This window comes from Lonchura striata, chromosome 28 (genome assembly GCF_046129695.1).
Source record: "Lonchura striata isolate bLonStr1 chromosome 28, bLonStr1.mat, whole genome shotgun sequence".
Taxonomy (NCBI): domain Eukaryota; kingdom Metazoa; phylum Chordata; class Aves; order Passeriformes; family Estrildidae; genus Lonchura; species Lonchura striata.
Genome location: NC_134630.1, coordinates 1,618,135 through 1,638,329, shown reverse-complemented (window position 1 = coordinate 1,638,329; position 20,195 = coordinate 1,618,135). Strand labels below are relative to the sequence as shown.

General features: G+C 41.5%; 1 protein-coding gene across 3 annotated transcripts in view; it reads left to right on the top strand.

The window, feature by feature from the left end:
• LOC110469450 (ceramide synthase 4) overlaps positions 1 to 20,195 on the top strand; it is a 40,277-nt gene that overhangs the window by 822 nt on the left and 19,260 nt on the right. For 2 of the 3 annotated variants that reach the window (XM_021528191.2, XM_021528190.2), the window contains exons 2-3: positions 2,038 to 2,092; positions 15,072 to 15,245. In XM_021528191.2, the coding sequence (XP_021383866.2) occupies positions 2,073 to 2,092; positions 15,072 to 15,245 (194 nt within the window). In that variant the 5' untranslated portion in view covers positions 2,038 to 2,072. The remainder of the gene's footprint in view (positions 1 to 2,037; positions 2,093 to 15,071; positions 15,246 to 20,195) is intronic. The other variant, XM_021528193.2, reaches the window with a different exon arrangement.

Here is a 20,195-nt window from a genome sequence, read left to right as displayed (position 1 = left end):
TTTAAAAAAAAGGCCAAAGCTTTTTTTTTTTTTACCTGGGGGTTGTACACTGAAAGATAAGACTTCGTGAAATACTTGTGTTCAGAGCAGCAAAGAAAATGCCAAAATGGAAAAGTGCATCTTATGTTCAGCCAAAAGAGCTTTTTACTGAGAATCAAAGCTGCTGAGGCTTATTAGCTCTTAAAATCTGTTGAATTTTGCATATAATATTAATTTTCTTAATCTAATTCCCATGTAATGTCAGAGTTGTTAAGGAGATACAGTAGAGATTTCACAGCCTGACAATTGCTTCCAGACAGGAAGGACAGTAAACACCTGCAATGAAAAATTATTTTTGTCCTTTTCTTTCATTGTAGTCTACCAAAATCCACAGAAATGGGTTTAATTCTGCTGTCTCTCACATCAGTAACTACAAGAGACTTAGCTCCTCTGTTCACATGTGGCAAAGATTAGATTCATGCTTCTAACCTTTCATGTTGGGCTTAGGGATTTCAGCTCTAATCAAAATAAAAAACTCACCTGAGTTGTGTCATTTCCCATGTTGTTGGACAGTGTCTGGGGAGACCCTGCATTACCAAATGAGAGACAAGTGGTGCTGGAGGATGTCTCAGCTATCTGCTCTTGCTTCCCAAGTCTGTTTGGGGACACCAACCTGTCTGAACTCCCAAGGCCCACAGTTGTGTACTCGTGCAGGCATCCTCACAGGCTTCAAAGTTCAGTTTCCTGGTATATGCCTTTTTGTCAAAATAGAATGAAAGAAGTCTTATTTTTAAAGCTTCTCCTCGTGATAGAGCTTTTTTCCTTCACTTCCTGAGGTCACCAGATTGATGGAGCACATTTTCATTGGTTTTTTAACACCACTTGCAGTTTCTAACATCCTTTTGAATGCAGAACTTAAATTATGTCTTATCTGAAGGAGCACATGAGCTCTGGAGTGTCAACATCTTGACAACAGCCAATCTTCTATAAACCTGGCAGTGTCCCATAAACACAAAAATAACTATATTAGGCCTTCCTGCAATTCATATTTTTTCTGACAGAAGTTAATGAGAATCCTTGATCATATTCATGAGTCCAAGAAGGCTCAAGAAGCAAAAAGGTGTCAGGAAAGTCCAATTGCTTTCTGTTCTTTGAGATACATAACAAGAAAATTGATACTATTTTTCTAAATTTTTAGTCTCTATTTTAGCTCTAGCTTTTATAATACTCTAGTCTCTTCTGAGCAGAGCTTTTGAGGGGAAATTGCTTTCAGGCTCAGAGAATTATCCAAATTTTTCTTTTCTGACATGTTTATGGCAGAGAACAATACAGGGCAGGGAAGGAAGTGAAAGCCTCTGTAGATCACTTATTTTAGCATTATTCTAGGAAGTGGCTTATGTGGGCTCAATACACAATATTCAAATTGCAAAGCTGCTAATTCTGCTTGTGAAAAGTGATTATGGTGAAGGAGTGTTTAGTCCATACAGCTACAGGTGACAAGGCTCCAGCCACCTGGGCGCATGCCTGAGCTTGGTCACATTTTCTTCCAAGGCAATTCCATGGGACTTCTCTTTTTGGAGAGCACTGTGCACAGAACAAGTACATGTGACCAGTGCTTGCAGCAGATCAAGGGACCTCACAGCTGAGCTGTAGCAGCTGGGTGCCACCTGCCAAGGTCATGATAATTTGTCCAGACTTTGGAAGCAGTTGTAAATGAAAGATCCCTCGGGGAATCTTTGAATCCTAATTCATAGCAAATTTCTCTGCAAGAGGTTAAAATGCAGCTAGAATGTTATTTTACACTACTTTTTCAGGTCTGAGATGAGTAGGGGATAGTTCTGTAAGTTTGCTACTCACTCCTGAAGGAAATAGGAGAGAAATACAGGCATGGTGTTTGGTGTGATATGATCCAGAGGGTACCTGCAGTTGTGTATGTATGCCCAGAAATTGCTTGGGGCTGCATCTATCACATATTTAGCCTTAACTTTCTGGTGGTTTTTTGTTTTGTTTTGATTGTTTTGTTTTGTTGTTTTATATGTTTTTTGGGTTTTTTTTTAGGTTCCTTTTGTAGAGGCCTGTAAGGATTTGATGATATGAATCCAGATATTTCCAGGTATGATGTAGCAGATGGACATTTGGAGCTCAGTAGAGGTACAGTTTCATTAGCTTGAGCTGTGTTTCTGTAGAGAGAGGTGCCACCTTTGCTGGGTCTGGGCCACTTGTTATCTCCCCTTACACCTTGCATTGAACCTGCACAAATTATTTTGAAGCCAGAAAGTGAATTGCACTGAGGAACTGGTATGGGGTAAAATCACTCCCAAGTAAAAACAAAAGAAGTTTGGTTTAAACCCAAATCTTTTTCTCAAGCTGGTTCTCTGTGAAGCCTCACAAATTCCTGTGCTGAGCATGGTGGGGTTGTGGCAGTGATTTGGGAGGGCTGGCCGGATTGGGTGGAGGCCAGGGTCCAGTCTTTGATGGCTCTGTTGGTTTACACTGGCTCTCAGTTGTAAGGAGCCTCTCTCAGCAGGGGAATCTTCATGCTGGAAAGAGCAGCACTTTCATTTTAAGGACTGTAGTGGATCTCTCCACCCACTGATATAATCTTAAAGGAAGCACATCTGTTTCTTTTATCACTGTTATCCTCCAGTCTTAGGCTTTGTTCAGGTAAAAGTAAACTTAGAAGAAAGAAGATTATAGAACATGAAAGTACTGACATGCACAAGTCAGAACAAAGAGTCCATCTTGATTTTCTGTACTGTAGGGTGTAAGTAACATGAATAAAATGTTGAAATGCTGAAAACTGAGTCATTATATCACAACATTTTCTGAAAAACCACATTTGTTTAACAAATTTAGACTCATTGGATGTATCCAGACATTACTATGACATAACAAGTTCACACTAAAATCCAGTGGAGGTGCAGTTGAACTGAGGGGCATGCGGTTTTGAACTGACTCCACTTTAGCTGTGAGTTTAGAGCCTGTTGACAAGAACAAAAATGTCACGAGATTTCTGGAGTCAGAACTGTTTATTGTGCTCTCTGTTTTATATCCTGCTTGTATTTCTAATGTCTGTTCCAGGTTTCTTCCCTGTAGAAGAAAAGCCACGCTTTCATGTAAAGGAAAAGCAGAAGTCAAAAGGCTTACTTAAAAATAGATTACTCTTTAGGAGGCCAAAATCTTGTAATTATTTCTTACTAGTAAAATTAATTATCTTCATTCTAGTTAATATTAATTGAGTAATTGAACACTTCAGTGGCATCTGTTGCAGGTGTGGAGTTTACACATTTCCAGCACACTGCAGGTTCTGTCGTAAAAGCTGCAGCTCATGGAGTCCCTAGACCTGCAGTAGACTTGAGAGGAGCTGTAGGGGAACCTCTGCCAGGAGCTGGGCACTGCCTCCTGCCCAGCAGCATGGACAGCCCTGGAATGCCCAGTGCAGGCTCTGGTTCTGGATGAGTTCCAGGAGCTGTTACCCAGCCCAGGCTGGGCCTGCTGTAAAGGGTTGAGGATGCAAAGCGTTGTTCTCCACTGGATGCATCCTGGCCACTTCAGGTGTTGGCAGAGCTCCTGTCCTTGTACCTGCTCGTGGTGTGTCTCAGTGCTCCTGGTCTCACATATGGACATGGCTGTGGGGTGTTTTCCAGGTGTCTGCAAGTCTGTTCTGTGCCCTTGGCCACCCTCCTCATTCAAATAAAGGTTTGCGTTTTATTGTAGGTCTCTGCTATTTGCATGTATTCACCTTTAGTATATCTGTATTGAAGGTTTTGTATTTAATTCTACCGGCACCCTATTGCAGGTTCTTCTTAAGTAAAAAGAAAAAATGTCATCATTTTCCCAGTTTTGAAAGTCCACTTAAGGCTGTTATCTTGGGGGTTGTTTTTATGGTGTTGTCATCTTTACTGATGAGTATGCCTCGGCAGATTTGTCCAGAATTAAATAGCAATGTCAAGAATCCAATGCATGTTGCCCACTCCTTTTCCAATATGCTTTAGTTTTAATTAATCCAGGAGTTTTATTTGGAAAAATAGGAAATGCATTCAAAGAGGACTGCAGTAATTCCATAAACTTTGAAACTGATTCACCTTTTACTGAAACTGGTTTTGACCAGAACTAGTGTCTTTGTTTTAAAAGTCAGTTTCAAAAATAAAGAAATTCTTCAAATACTTTTCTTTGTGCGTTTGCTGCACTGGTAGTCACAGGTTATGGCATATGCCTTCCAACCCAAAAAATGCCAAGGCTTTAAATCAAAACAGATAAGGAAAAATAAATTGTGAAAGAGGTAAACTACAGGCAGTGTTCACATTATTTTGTTTGTAATGAGCAGAGTTATTTTTATCCCTGAGGTACTGTAAGAGCTTTTGGGACAATGGCTTCCCTGTTGTTCATCTGTCAGTCTTCATACATATTTGCAAAATCCTTCTGTAGGGCTTGAAAGATGAATTGTCAGAGTCTGTGTTTAATGTTTTCAAAGAAAAGATCTGAGGAATTTCTGTTTAGAGAGGATATTGAATTAAAAGCATGAAAGCAGAATTCCCCAAATAATCACTTCCGTGTGACTTTCCTTGTGAAGTTACTTGTGGTGAATTGCAGTGAGGAGAAAGTGACCCTGAGGACGGGTGTTTTACAAAGGACCGCTGTGCCCGCCCGGCCGGGGCCGCCGGCCGCTTCGCCCTGCGCGGCCCCGCGGCGCCGGCTCGGAGGAGCGGCCGGCTGCGCTGCGGCAGACCGGTGGCTGCTCCGCAGAGGATCGCATGGGTGTCGGAGTTCTCTCTCCGATCCGTCAGCAAACACAGGGTTCCTCAGCAGATCAGGAGTCCAGGTTGAGGAGTGACCGTGTTCGGCAGAAGACAAGGGCTGAGCAATCCCAATGAGCCCTGTCTGTGTCCAGCGGGATCACTTACTGAAAGGGTCCCACTGCACATGTAGCTGAGCCATCCCATAATGCCAGAATTGCTGGATAAATAGCACAGTGTGGTTGCAGGCTTCAAATCTTGACAAGGAATACACCATCCTATAGTGATTTGTTTGTGTAATAGGTAAAGCTCCATTGGAGGCAGGTTCTCTTCATGTTAGGCACTTTCCAGCAAAGAAAAGAGTGCAGTGCCTACAGAAACAGCCAGAGTTTTACATTCTGCTTCATAGGCTGTTCCTATCACAGAGCTTTTAAGTAATCTGTGCTAATGAAGAATAATTCATATTCACATTTGTTTTTCAATGAACATCATCATGTGACAGATTGCATTATTCATTAAGCAATAATGCTTATGAAAAGTGACTCTCAATGCTTTTAATCTTTGAGAAGGAGAAATCTTTCAATCAGTTGCTATCTCAATGTTTTTGACATATTTTGCTTTTGCAGTAATGTTGGGAATGTAGATGTTCTGAGATAAGGTTTTAAGTTTTGTGTTTTGAAATGAAAAATCATGAAAGCATGTACTAGTTTTAGAGGTAGGAGTATAATTTAAAAGAATCTTAATTTTAGCGTAATTAATTTTTTTCCCCTAAGCTTTAGAACAGGCTGGGAAGTTTGCAGGAACAAATACCTGGGAAACTGATGGAACTGTTGATACTGAAATTTAAAGCCAACTCATAGAAAGTAATTAAAGCCTGTGTGTTCCCTGCATAAGGGAGGAGAGCAAGGGTTGTGTGAAAAGTCATTCACTGTGTGTGTAGGTGTACTGCATGTAATAGAGGATGCCTCCCTCAACTTCAGCAACAGATTAATCCCAAGTGATAGGTAAGCACTTTCCTAATCTATGTTGGCATTCTACTTTGCTGTTTGATCTTTGCGAGGTCTGTGGCAGAGGTTGCACAGATTGGTCCCTTAGGCCTCCTTATTTAACACAGCAGGTTCTCTTGTTTTGCCCCAACATCAGCTGTTCAGGAGTTCAGCACTTCACTGAGGGGGATGCTCAGAGGTGTTGGTGTGATGAATTAGAAAACTTGTCTGGGGAAATGGTCTTGCTGGGGGAGAAAGAGGGACAAAAGTGCTTGATTCACTGTAGGGTTTGACTGTATGAATTAGGAGCAATGGTGATGCTTTGGGCTGCAGGAAAGTAGGAATTGTAGGTGAAACTATGGATGAAGAGCTTCTGAGGGCTGCACAGACTGTGGAACCTGGAGTGTGGCTGAAGGCAAAAGGACAGAAGAGGAAGAGCTGTCTTGGAAGGGACCAGAAGGGGTTGCCAAGGGTGATTCTTAGAGGATAGGTGAGGAGAGGGCCATCAGACCACAACAGTATGATTATTTAGGAATGTTTATTCTTCAAAAGGGCTGGAGAGTCAGGTAATGCATTGGAGAAGCATTGCACTGTCATAAGAAAGCGGCTTTATTGACAGCTGTGTTGGTATTTTAATGTGACTCAAGTATGACTTGGAAGCTTGAACCTCCCACCTGCTTTTTATTATTCTCAATTTTTAAGTTAGAATTAAACTTTTCAAGGCTTGGTATGTGTTTGTTGAGTAACAGGGCTAGTGATAATCAGTTGAGTGATTTCAGTTGGTAGTAGAAAAAGTGTCAGGGGTATATATTGTCATGAATGATCTGGACAAGTATTTTTTGCTCCTCCAGCACCTGAACATCCATGCCCATAAACTGGGTTGAAAGGCCAGAACATGCCTTTGTAAGAGTTTCTCACTAAGTTATTGCTGCCCAGGCTCAAAGTCTTGAGCCTTATTCAGTGTGTATTCTCACCGTGTGATTCCTTTTTGTGCCTTTCTCTTCCAAAATCTGTCAAAAGGCTTCTATTGGTGTATGAACTGCCTGTTGGTACAATCTTTGTGGATAAAAAGCATTTCTGATTAGAAGCTTTTTGGCAGATTTTACTGTCTCTTAACTTAGATTGAAGGACATGATCTCATTAAGATTGTCTGACTCTTTCTTTGATACTGATAAATTTAGAGAAAAAACAGGTGAGCAGTTCTAGGAGAAGTAATCTCCCTCTTGATTCTTTGACTGATCTTCCAACCTGTCTTCTTAGCTCACTGTGGCCTGAGGCAAATAACTTGATTTTCTTCCTCAATTCTATTAAGTGATGTCAGACAGTGACAGCTGTTTCTACAGTGAGACTGGAGGAAATAGTAGATGTCAGGAGAAAGGATGAAGGAAAAATACAAAGAAATTGATAAGTAGCTCATTTGGGGTTTATAGGTGTCTCCTTGTTATATTTTACCTTTGCACTCTTGAGAAACACACATATGTCTGGGACTATGTGTTTTGTGGAGATGTTGTAGCTGGTGCTTTGAGTGCCTCAGTTGCTTTACTTGAACGCCAGTGGTGTCTGTTGTCCTTACTAAGCCTTAACATGGTCTGTAGCTTTCTGCACAGTGCTGTGGCCAAACAATCAGCATGCAGTGTCCTGTGGTTTTTCAATTATTTTGTTTGTTTGTGCGTTTGTACAGTTAATGTTCAGTAGCAGAACATTGTTCCCAAGTGTCAGGACAACAAGGTTTATGTTACCTCACCCTGCCCTTGGAAGGTATGTTACTTCATGTTGGCATGTAACAGCAATGTTACTTCATTTAATAATTCAGCCATGGACTAGGTACCAGCCAAACAGAAAAGGTCTTCAGCTTTTGTCTCTGTTGCTTTTACCCTGATAACTTAATACAGTACTTTGTTTTTCAGACTAGTTTGATGAGGGCTGCAGTTCAGCACAGGTTTTTGCAGCATTAGTAGGGAAGTATCTCCAGTTTCTTGGAGGAAAAATATGGCACAAGCAGCTGTGGTATTTCAAAATTTATATCTACCTTCTTGGGTTTTTCTTAACTTTCAGGAGAGGAGATTTGCACTTCTTCAGCGATCTACTTGTCAGCAGTTCATGGGAGACTTTCCTGGCATGTAAAGGTGCTATCTTCCAGGACAGTCAGATCCAAGCACATGTCGTCCATCGCAACATGTAGGAAGACAAATAAACATGGTAGTAGGCAAACGAGCATAAGCATGGACCTGTTGCTTGAGCTTAATCACAAGCAGGGAGCATCAGGAAGGTGGGAGATGTATGAATGGCCAAGAGCAATATAGAAATGTTGCCTAGGGAAAGAAGGATGCAGGTAGGAAAGCTAAAGCTCAGCTGGAATGAGGGACGTGAAGAGCACCCAGAACAGCTTCTGAAAGTACATTGGTAGCAAGAGGGAGGCTAAGAAAAATTGGGGTACACTGCTCTGAGCAACTTCTGACCAAAGACATGGTGAAGCCAGAGGTATTTGGGGCCTTTTCTGGCCTTGTTTTTAGCTGAATAAACTAATGCTTGTTTTTCACTGGGCAAAACCAGGAAGTTGTACTCATTCCCCTCAGTGAGGGATGATTGAATAAGAAGAGCTGTCTGATTTGCATTCTGACGTGGTGAGTGACAACAGCTGAAACCTGTGCTGTGGGTCATACTCGCAGTCTGCTCGGAGCCAGGCACTCGCAGGCAGAGCAGCCCAGCAAGGAAGGAGCTGGCAAGTGGAGCATAAGGTATGGGAGGTTAGTATGGAATTCATGCTGGGTGAGGAAGATGTTCTCTGCAGATCTAGGTAAGCAAGTTTGTGTCTATTTGCAGTTTCAAATGTTTGATTGGGCATTTTAGGGTTTTTCTGGAACAGAGCTCTCCCAAAAGATGGTGTACATAAAAATTTTTGCCTTTGAACAGAACAGCACATGACTTAGAAAATGAATTTGTTCTTGTGTAAACAGCAGACATGAAATAATTTGGTAGGAAATGTCAGCTGGTAGATCTAAGTGAGGGGAACATCTAAAAGCTAGGAAGCTGAGGGCAACTGGATGTTGGTGGAGAAACAAGGCTGCACAAATCATTTCAAATTTTCAATTATCTTCCAAAGAAGAGGATATGGAGAATGGAGTCTGGGTGAGGAGGGTCAGCCTGGTGAACATAGTGTTGGTGATTATGAAGGTAAGGAGGTTGTAGTTTCATTTCTCTTGCTACTGGTCAGAGTTTAAACATATTATTTCATGCAAAAAGAAATGAAGGTTCTGCCAGAAATTGTAGTTTTAGGGAAAGGGGTGTGTAGAGTCACAAGAGGAAGATATGAGAAGGCTGGGGAACTAGACAAAAAAAGCAGAATTAGCTGCAGGTAAAAAGGGATTAATACTAAAACCTGTACATGTGATTGGAGATTCTGCATCAGTTATGGCCAGAGCAAGCAGGCTTGTAAAAATCTGCAAAAAAAGTTCAAAGAAATGGAAGTGTAGAGGGTGATGGGTTCTGTAGGAATGTTACTTTGACAGGGTGAGGAAGCATGCTAGGAGGGCTAAGGTCAATCAGTAGTTCATGGACTGGTACTATATGGAAAGGTTTAAATATTTTTTCATTACCATGGGAGGACCTTCTTGGCATTTTTCTTAATTGATAAATTTCACCTGAGTCCCTTTGACACTGTACATCAATGATTAAATTTGCATTATAAGAAAAGTCTTAAAATGGTAAAGAACCAAGAGAAACATAGTTGAAAAAGGGATCTTGGGCAGGGGAAATGTTGTTTTGAATAAGGTGATATCTGAAAGCAGATATGATTCCAGGATGGGTAACAGAGATGAGGAAATGGAAATCAAAATCAAAACTGAAGTGAAATTTGAAAAGATTAATGTATTCCCTTCAGGTAGGAGAGACTCTAACTAACTAATCACCGTCTCAGTATGCAGAAAATAATGCTACATGTAATTAATAATTTTGGAGCAAAGATTTTTTTATCCATAAATTTTACCAAATCTTTAGTGATTTTTTATCAATAAATTTTAACAAGTCTTGATATATATTAGAAGAGATGCATAAAAGATTTTACAAAGAATACAAAACAAATAAAATCAAAGAAAGAAAAAAAATTATCCTAAACTATAATACCAGTATTGTGATCATTAGTGTGAAGGTTTAAAAAAAGAAAAATTCTTGGAGATGGAGATTAAGATATTAACTATAATATGAGTGTTGAAAAGATAGCCTGTGCTATGTTAGTCAGAGCTTTAATTGTTAAAATTATTTATTTCTGCCTAAAAGAGATGCAGTAATTTTCATGTCTAAACTAGTAACTTCTCTTGAGTAGCTCTAATAAGTAGCTTTAGTTGAAGACATCAGGATTATGGGAAGTGTCAAACAAGAAAAGCTATCAGGAGAGAATTAATTCATGGAGTTCTTGGCTAACTGATTTCTTAGTAAAATGAGTTAAAGGTTCAAATGCATAATAGGCAATGGAAACTCAAATGTAGGCAATATGAGCCAGAGTAGGGCAGGAACATAATGGCTCTTCCAGTTTGAAATAACAGGAACCTTTAGAGCTATACGGAGGACTTTGTTTCTTGACCCCAGTTTCTCGGGAAGATAGGACAAGCCTCTCCATTTTGGTCTCCAACATATCGAGACTGAAGAGATTTTCTTGGTTTGCTTTAGCATTAACCCCATGGAAAAATAAAGCAACTTGACTCGAGAAGCAGCATAACTGCAACCTTGTGGTGGTGTCCGCATCAACCAGTGATTTCCCCTGTGGCAGTGCTGTGCTGCAGGGGATAATTGCATCCTGGGAAAACTGGCCCTACCAGGAAGGCTGCTGCAGGAATCCCTGCACTGCTCTGGCAGCCAGGCCATTAACATGATGCTGCACTTAAACTAGTAAGACTTGGCTGACCTAAATGGCTTGGCCCAGAGCCACTGCAGGGATGTTTGTACCTTTGGCATGGTTCACCCACAAACCTGTATAATCCACCTGTAGACAATAGACCATGTCTGCTATAAATGAGCACTTGAAGGCCTCTGTAGCCAGGTCTTTCCAAGTTGTGTAAGCTGTTTCTCTCTGTTTCATCCCCACCCTTATCTGCTGTATTCACACATGTAAATTTACATGAATAATTATGTACCAATATAGTAATGTTTTGCTTGGGAATGGAGTCTGTAAGTGAAGAAAGAGAATAACTCTTTAAAGATGTAAGGAACAGTTATCATTGCCTGCATAAACCTGCTTAGCCATTTTACCTGTGAGACAAGCAGTAACCTCTTTAGCTGGATGCCCTGCTTCTTTTCAAACAGTTCTGCCTGGAAAGCGAAACCTGGCCCTGCAAGGTTAGGTGCAGTGGTGTTCTGTGGCTCAGGGTGGGGACCCTGCTGTGCTGCTCTGCTGCAGGCACTGTGGATGCAGCAATTCCTGCTCTCCTTGGAGCAGCTCAGCAAGCCCAAGAGCAGAGACCTTTGTAATGATGAGGATTCAGATGAAACCACTATATTCACAAAAACAGAAAAAAAAACAATCAATACCAGGAAAGGCAAGATTCAACAAAGTAAATACAGTGAATGGGGCCACTGGGCTTCAGAGTCCAGTTGCTTCAAGACCTGTGTCACCTCAAAGGAGCTCAGTGAAGTCCACTTTGCTAGCCTTCTCTTGGTGTCCTATGGGCTCAGGAAGTGCTGAAGCCTTGTCCTCCCTTACCCCATGGTATAGCTGTGATACTTCTCTGGTTTTGGTTTCATCCTTACACATACCTTTCTACAACCAACCTAAAATTGTTCTTTCAGCATTTACAATTTTGTTGGCTGTTTGTTATGTCAAGTTTGTATGTTAAGTCTTTATGTTGATCTGTCCAGTGTTTCCCACTGTTGTTTGTTATCTCTGTTCTTGCTGAGCTCTGTGTGCGGGGGTGTCTTCTCTGTTAGACCTTTGTTCAGAGCTGAAGGGCTTGGTTTGGCATGTTACAAAGCTACAGTGCAGGACAGATGCTGTGTGAAGTATAAAGAACTTATGAGAAAGAAATGGGCACACACTTTTCTGTGGGTGCTCAAAGGGCCTTTTAGACACACCATTGTCTTCAGCTTTTCAGCAGCCTTGACTTGAGAACTTGACCTGCATAAATTGCAAAAGATATATGTGTTGCTTCATACAGTACCCTGTTCTTTATTTTTGCAATGTGTAAAGACTGCTGCAAAGATGAATATTCCATGAGAGTGATCCTGACTATGTTTTTTGCACATGAGTGTCAATTAGTACTGGCTATTTGCTTCCTTAGCACACTGAATATATACATCTCCCCTAAGCAAATTGGACATCGATTTTGTATTCTCCTGCAGAGTCCCCAGTGGAGTTGAGCTGCTGTTCTCTACCAAGTGTGGCTTTGTGTTGTTGCCAGATATATACATTTCTGGAGGGAGAATGTGGGATTGTGTAGCTGCAAAGCTGGCTGTGATGGCATCTTTCCTCATCATGCCTTCTGCCTGTACAGTTGGAAAACCTACTGAAGAAATGTTTTTTGAAGAGCTGAGCCAAGGAGGAAATGTCTTCTTGGAGTTCTCCTAGGTATTCCTAATGCTTTTCCCAACTAGAGTTGAGATTTTTAACTGCTGAGAAAGTTTACCAACATTTTGAGGTTGGTATGTTCAATGCCTGTAAAGTTCTTTGCAATTCAGGTACCTCACTTAGGTTATCTGGCTTTTCAGGCTGGTATCCTGTACTGTCTGAAGTGCAAAAGTTGTTTTGGTGTGGTGTCACCATGCTTCATGGTGACAGGATGTTGAATTCATCGTAGGCTAAGCCCATATACAGTTTGCTTCTACACAAACACATTCTTCTCTAAAAATGTAGACTTTTTTTGAGAAACCTGGGCTCACACAGTCTATAGGAAGTTTGGGGACATCCTGAAAAAATGGTTCACAGAGGCTTGGGCAGCACAGCCCAGCCTGTCCCATGGGCACAGGGTTGTGTCACCCAAGTGGAGCTGTACTGGTGAGTAGCATGTTCACTGAGTAGTCTGAAAAGTTTTTTCTGGCAGTATGTGTGCTTCAGTTCTCTCTGTCACCAGGGAGCCATCACCAACCTCCACGATCCTGGCTTCAGCTGTTTTTGCTGGAGCACAAAGGGAATTGTCCTAAAGGATCCTACAGCCCTGCCAGAGGAACAGTGGTTGGTAGCAAATGTTCCCACCTCCAAACAGCCTTGGTGGGGACAGGTAGATTATCCTCTAGGCCCCTGAGAGCTGTAGAGACTTGAGATTTGGCAGGCAGTTCAAAAACTGTTGCATCCGGCTAGTCAGGCTCTTAAAACAGGATTTGAAGAATCTATAAACCCTGTTTATCTCCATTTTGTGTGCCAGTGGTTTTTTATCCAGGCATTGTTTGGAAGAAGAAGAGCTAGAAGGAGGAATGGAGAGCAGCCTGGAAGTGGCATCAAAACTGCAGTTTCCAGAGGCCCAGAAGCTACACCAGAAAGAAAATGCTGTTTATTATTGTCAACCTGAACTCTAGTAAACACTGGATGTTCTTTTTACTTCCATTTCTTTTGGTTGCAATTCTTCAGTATGTCAGGTTCTTGATTTTTAGGAGGATTTTTATGCTGTGGGTATTATTCTGAAAAGCTGAAATCAGGCAGTGCACAGGGGAGGAGAAGAATGCATTTTTCATAAGATGGTTTTCCTTTTTCTTTGGGAAAAGTTTTCCTGTTTTCTATATATGATATAGAAATTCTATATATGATATATATATATTTTTATAAGTGATTAGAAAACTTGCATCCACTTACTATCAATTATACATATATTTTTAAGCAGCTTTGGCCTCAAACTGAATTAGATGTGCATGTGCCAGGAGAAATGAGTCAAATTTGTTGAAATAGAATCCTGTTTTTCCCTGTTGTAGTCAGATGAAAAGACACATTGAGAAGAATAGTAATGTCCAAATCAAGAAAAGATGTTACATTTCATTCCAGTGCCTGAAGGGAGCCTACAAGAGAGATGGAGAGATACTTTTATAAGGGCTTAGAAGGACAGGACATGGAGGAATGCCTTCAAACTGAGAGACAGTAGATTTAAATTAGATATTAGGAAGAAATTCTTCCCCATGAGGGTGGTGAGGCCCTGGCAAAGGTTACTCAGAGCAGCTGTGGCTGCCCTTGGATCCCTAGAAATGTCCAAGCCAATGTTGGACAGGGCTTGGAGCAGCCTGGGATAGTGGAAGTTGTCCCTGCCCATGGCAGGAGGTGGAATGAAATTCAAGGTCCTGTCTAACCCAGCCCATTCTATGACTCCATGGTTGTGATTTAGAAAATATCCCTCAGACACCAAAATGTGGAATGAGTTTAACAGAGAAATTGCATCAGAATTACAGATATCTTCAAAATAAAATGTCTGATTAATTTTTGATTTGATAGGCAGTTCTTGCAGAAAATAGACCAGGCCTTGGGACTGTGCTTGAAGAGGAGCTTTATAATACTTGGACCAGACAAATTGTATGCTTTTCCCCTAGTTTCCTAAGGTGGCATCTCCTGTGCACTGTTCTGATTATCCAATCGGCATTTCATTCCCATTTCATCCTTCTGTGGCTGCACTGAGTCTGTTTGACTTCAGAGCTTGTGTTTGGGATGTTGGTTGTTACAAGCTAAGAATGAGCAATATCTATTGGAGGGCGGTGCAGCTCATATTTCTGTATGAGGTAGAGTTATCTAGAAACAGTATTTGTGTGTTCAATTGTCATTATCAAAATTCTGCTGTTGATTTTGCTGCTAAATTCACTGATCATATATGTAGATTGCACAGTCAAGCATAGTTGTTAAAATTGCATTAAGAACCCAGCACAAAATCCACCTAGCACAAAAATTCTTACCTGAAGTACCTTCCTTAATAATTCAAAGCAAAAAGCTGATGTTTTTTCTTTTATAAGGCGAAGTCTCAGAATAAGTATAATGCATACACACACAGAGATAATGGAATGATAATCTGTAAATAGAAACAAATAAATACAAAATATCAAAAACTGAAAAATAAGGATATATACATAAAAAGTAGAGCAGACTTACTGCATCCCCACAGTACCAAGCTATAGAGAGGAGTTGCTGAAACTGAGAAGTTTGGCACTAATACTCTGTTGAATTCTGAGGCACTTTTCTCCATTTTACCCCAGTTTTGGTTTGGTGCCAGGAGTCAGCATTTACCAAGCACACGATAAGGATCTGTGAACAGGTTATCAGTTCCTTGGGCAGTGCTGCATCCCACAGCTGCTCTGCTTCCAGAACCAGATGCCACCTCAGCAAGGGTGTAATCCTTCCTAGGCTGCACCGGCTTGTGCTGACAGGTTTTCTTGTGTGCAGGGCTCACTTTATCCTGGTCTCTCTTCCTTCCAGGATGGCTCGCTCTCTGTATGAGTGGCTGTGGCAGCACGAGTTCTGGCTGCCCCCAGGAATCACCTGGGAGGACATGCAAGAATCTGAAGACACTCATTACCCTCAACCTCGTGATCTCCTGCTCAGTATCCCTTTTGCTTTAATCTTGGTAGTAATTCGATGTGCCTTTGAAAGGTAAGTTATTTAATAGTGTTTGTGGTTTCTTAGGTGCAATGGGAGCAGTTTGGGTCGAAAAGCTGGCTTTGTTGTCTATGCCAGTGCATGACTGAAGAGGTCCACAGAGACTCCATGTCGCAAAGTGTGCTGACATAGATGCATTTTTCAGCTCCTTCTTTTCAGCCCTGTGTACTGGCTAAAGATGAGCACAAACCCTATCCTTGGGGTCTATTTGCAAGCATTGTGACTTTGTACACATAGATCAGTGTAAGTGAGGTTTATGTGTGTGTTTTGCTGGTTTGTGTATGTTGTATATTACTTGCTATTTCTGGATTGAGTGTGGCAGAAAACGTGTTAAGACTCCATCATACAGTTAAATCTCCTTTATCTTGAGTGATGGGAATCTGGAGTATTGTACCTGATAGACAAACCTGAACAAGATGCATCAGATTGGGCTGAGCCCTGTGCCTCAGCATCAGCCCTGCTTAGCACAGGGGGCTGTGTGGCACTGACCCCCTGGCAGTGCCACTGCTCTCTGCCAGGGACACACATTTGTAGCTGCTTCCTCTGACTTACAGTTGCTACAGACCCCTCAGTGCTGGGCTGCCAGGATTTCTGCTCCCCACATTCTGCTACCAGATCTGCTTTTGGGGCTGCTTTTTGCAAACTCTGTGATATCATACTCCAGTGCTGGCACAAGAAGTTACTCTGACTCAAGGATCTTTCTGGCCAGAACCATTTGAATGTTTTGCACATTACACTTCAGGACAGAAAATTTGGGCATTATGACAAAAGTATAACAAGAAATCCTGCAGGTGTCACTAACTTTGAGTTTAATTATTAAAGTCCTGAACTGGTGCCATTCCTTGATGCAGTTTGGACAAGAGTTAATGTGATTGGTGACATATGATTTGCTGGTGGAAAACTGAGATTTACTACAGCATTAACTGTAGTTAAGACTGCAGAGCAAATCCCCTTCGTGATATTGAATACACTTTAAAGTGTTTTTTAGTATATTCAAAACCCAGTATTCTTAGTAGCTCTCTGAAGAGGTAATTATTTGAAATCTTTGGTGGTTTTAAGCTTAGAAAGATGGGTGGAAATGACATTTTAAAAAATGTTTTCTCTTTTTTTTTTTGAAAAGTTGCTGCATAACAAAATGGAAATGGACTTTTCTGTAGACTAGAAAGATGTTTCTTCTGCAGATTCTCTGTGACACAAGAGTAGCTTGGAAAAACAAATAGAAGTTGAAATTATTCTGAGCTCTCCTATGAGAGTATTTTTATCTAAAAATACTGGCTGTAATTTGGGGTATTTTATTAAAACCAAATATGTGAGTAATTACTGAAATAATAATTTTAGGATGATATAAGATTGGAATTAAAATCTCCTCTTTGTAAACAATATGTTCAGTGTCCATTCCATAAATTCCATGGTTTTTATCCTGGACTTTCCTGGGGACATGGCCAGCTTGGTTACCTCTATTCATGTGGAAACCAAGGTGCTCTAGGTAGTCATTAAAACACAAGTGACACATTTCTTCCCTGCTGGTGCACGAGACCTGGCTGGATTCCCTACTCCTTCAGGTGGGCCCTGCTGGTCAGTGACACAGATGTGCTTCTGGTGTGGGGTTGGAAATTGGGCCCATGTGCCACTGACTGGCACTTGGCCAATTTATGGCTCCCCAGTGCAAGACATGGCCAGGAAGAAGGAGCAGCCAAACTCTTCCCTGTGGTGGTTCAGGACACGATTCAATGGGCACAAACTGCATGATGCTCCAACTGCACTTACAAAAGCTGTCTTCTTACTGTGACGGTGCTTAAACATTGGAACAACTTCCCCAGAGAAGAAAGGAGTCTGCATGGGCAGAGATACATGATGCCCAGCTGGACATAGCCCATGCAGCCTGCTGGAGCAGGAGGGTTGGGCTGGGTGATCTCCAGAGGCCCCTTTCAGCATCTCTGATTCTGTGCTTCTGTGACTCTTTATTTGTGTCCCTTTATTTGCCTACCTCCTGCCACACCACTCCCAGTCAATCTAAATATCTTTTTAATCTGCTTTTACATGCCAATGGCCAAGTAAAAAGATTTTTTCTTTCCCATGCAAGTGCTGCCTCAGCTGGGAGTGTTTCCACAGGCCTGGTCCTACTCATTAATTTTAAAGCTGTTTTGATTCACAAACTTCATTACATAAAAGCTACATGTCACACCCTTGAAAAAGATAACATCACAAGCCCATTTTACAGGTCCAGGAAGCCTATAATCATAGCACTATTTTACCTATGCAAATTACAAGCCGGTGTTCTGAGCTGTATTCTTGTTTGTCCTAACTCTGCAGTAATTTATTTCAGCATGACTTTTTCTCATTCTGAATCATTACTGTTTCACATCCAGTTCATCCTGGAGAAGAAAGCTTCCCCTGGGAAGGTGAGGTGTGAATCCAGCCTTCAGTTTCTCCATTGCTTTATCTGTATCTTTAAACAGTGGCACTGGCCCTGTTTAAATTAATTTACACCAAGTTTGTGAATTGCAAAAAGAAATGTGTGTTTATTTCTCATTTTCTGTGTAGATAACCCTGACTGTATTTCTTTGGACACCTGGTTTGCAGATTGAAATGAGTGGCTGTAACTAGTAGACAGATTTGGGTTTGGTGGCTGTAGCTTGCCCTCTGGCAATTTATTCTACCCTCAGCCACCACCAGCTATTGCTTGCAACTCTGCATTGGGTGCCATGTTTTTCTCTCTCTAGATAGTTCCTGGTGGCGTCTGCTTTGGGATTTCAGAGATGTTATAATGTGTTCATATGATCAGAACTACAGGTAAATAAGAGGCAGGGGAAGTCTGGAGGATTTTCTGCAATATCTGCATCAGCTGCTGTGCTGGGACCGATTGTTTCATCCTTTTTTTAGGCATTAAACATGTGTAAGGATGGATTTTTCCTCTCCTTTGCACTGGCTGGCTGAACTGGGGAAAACTGAGACAGCAACATCCTTCTAAGAGCCAGTGATGCAGGGGATGAGGTGCTGGCTGTGGGAAGAGGACCTGGGGTGTCTGGGTGTGGCCTGGGAGAGCTGAGGAGGTTGTGGGTGCAGCCCTGGGGGAGAAGAAACAGCTCACAGGTTGTGGAGCAAGTCCCCTGTGAGCTGGTTTGTGCTGAGGAAGGTGGGGAAAGGTGGATTCAGTGCTTCAGGAGAGTAGAAAGCCCATTTCTGCTGCAGTGCTGGGTTATGCCACAGTACTGAGGCAGGAACTGGGGGAAGCAATGAATGATGTCCAAAGGATAGAGAGGATAGAACTTGGGAACTTCCCTTGTTCCTTTAATATTTGCAGATTGCACTTGTGAGTAGGAGATATATTCTGCAACCATAACTTGGAGTTTGCTTTTACTTAGCAGAATTTTCCCTGGACATAGTCCTGCAAGGATGTTGGCTTCTCTTCTAGTTATGTAATGTTTAAGACCATTTTTGTAAAAATCAAGTTCTTGGAAAGCTATTATTCTGAAGGAATATTGCAAGGTGTTTCTTGCCTGCATGGTTAGTAAAATGTGGCAATGTGTCCTTTGAGTAATAGTAAAGCTACTGAAAACCATTCTTTACATACAATATTTTATTTGTCTGATTTTAGACTTGTCCAGGGATTTTTTGGTGGTGGTCACTTGAACGGAGTTGTCAGTGAATTTGAATCCACACAGTTCCCAGATTTCGCTAGAAGAGGATTTTAGTCAGAAATACTAGGTCTCTTTGTGGAAGGGTGGTGTCAGGATGTGACTCACATGTTGTACATTTAAAGAAATGGACACTCTTCATCAGCCAGGAACAGATACTTGAACTCAAGACCAAAAGAAGGAAAGGACACCAGTTCTGAGTATTTAATTTAGAAATTAATCATTCTAAAGTTTATTTTGCATAGAGACTTTTGTTGTTGATCAATAATCAGGAAGGATCTGGAAACAGTTTGCTGTTAAGGTCTTACAGGCAGGGCTTGGTGCAAAGATGAGGGGCACATTGCAGCATTTAACTGAAAAGGGACCTAACTCCGTTTGAACAGCAGCACTGTAGTGAATCCAGGCCTTGTATCAAATGGCACAGTCAGTGTGGAACATCTGCAAGCAGGAGAAGCAGAGACTACGCCAGGAGCATAGCAATAGCCCTGTGCCAAAGGAAAGCAGATCAAAAGAGACTGTGCAGTTCAAAGAACAGAAGTTCAGATTGCTGCTGTCACCAGTTCTGCATTTCTTAGTACTTGAAGGTATTTGCAAGTGGCACCCTTATAGATAATTTTTTTTTTAAATCCACCCCCAAAGTTTTTTGGTTTTTTTTTTTTTTTTTTTTTTTTTGTTTGTTTGTTTTGGTTTTGTTTTGTTTTACCTCACACTAACTCTGAAAGCCTCTGCAGAAGGAGTGTAGCCCACTTTTGAAAGGTGGGATAGTAGCAGTTTAACCCCATTTATGATAAATCCACTTAGTTTCGACTTCAGGAGGTTTTGCACAAGACAGTTTGTTCTGTGATTACTCAATAAAGTGCCTTGGTGAGAACTCTGCCATGTAAAATATGGAGTGAGAGGTGCTCACTGATGGAGGAGTAGGCTGGTGATGAGAATCATCTCCCTGACTGTGTCTGAGAGGGGCAGAGTTTAGTCCTCAGATTTACCCTTTTGTCTTGCAGAGAGCTGATAAAGTGCCATGATGAGGCTGTCCCTGCCATTGAGATGACATATCTGTAATGTTGAAATCAGTACTAGCATCATCCTTTTAGGGCTGTTCTTGGAACAGGACTTAACTGAGAACTGAGTCAGAGCATACAGCTAACACATGCAAATGTCCCTTAGGAAGAATTTCAGGCCTTGGTTTCCCAATGATGTTCATAAAAGTAGGATTGGTTCCATAAATCATGGGTAAACTGAAAACCTCAACAACAAAGTAATTGTAACTGGTTACACCCTGTCTTCATCCACTGCAGCTGGCTTGTTT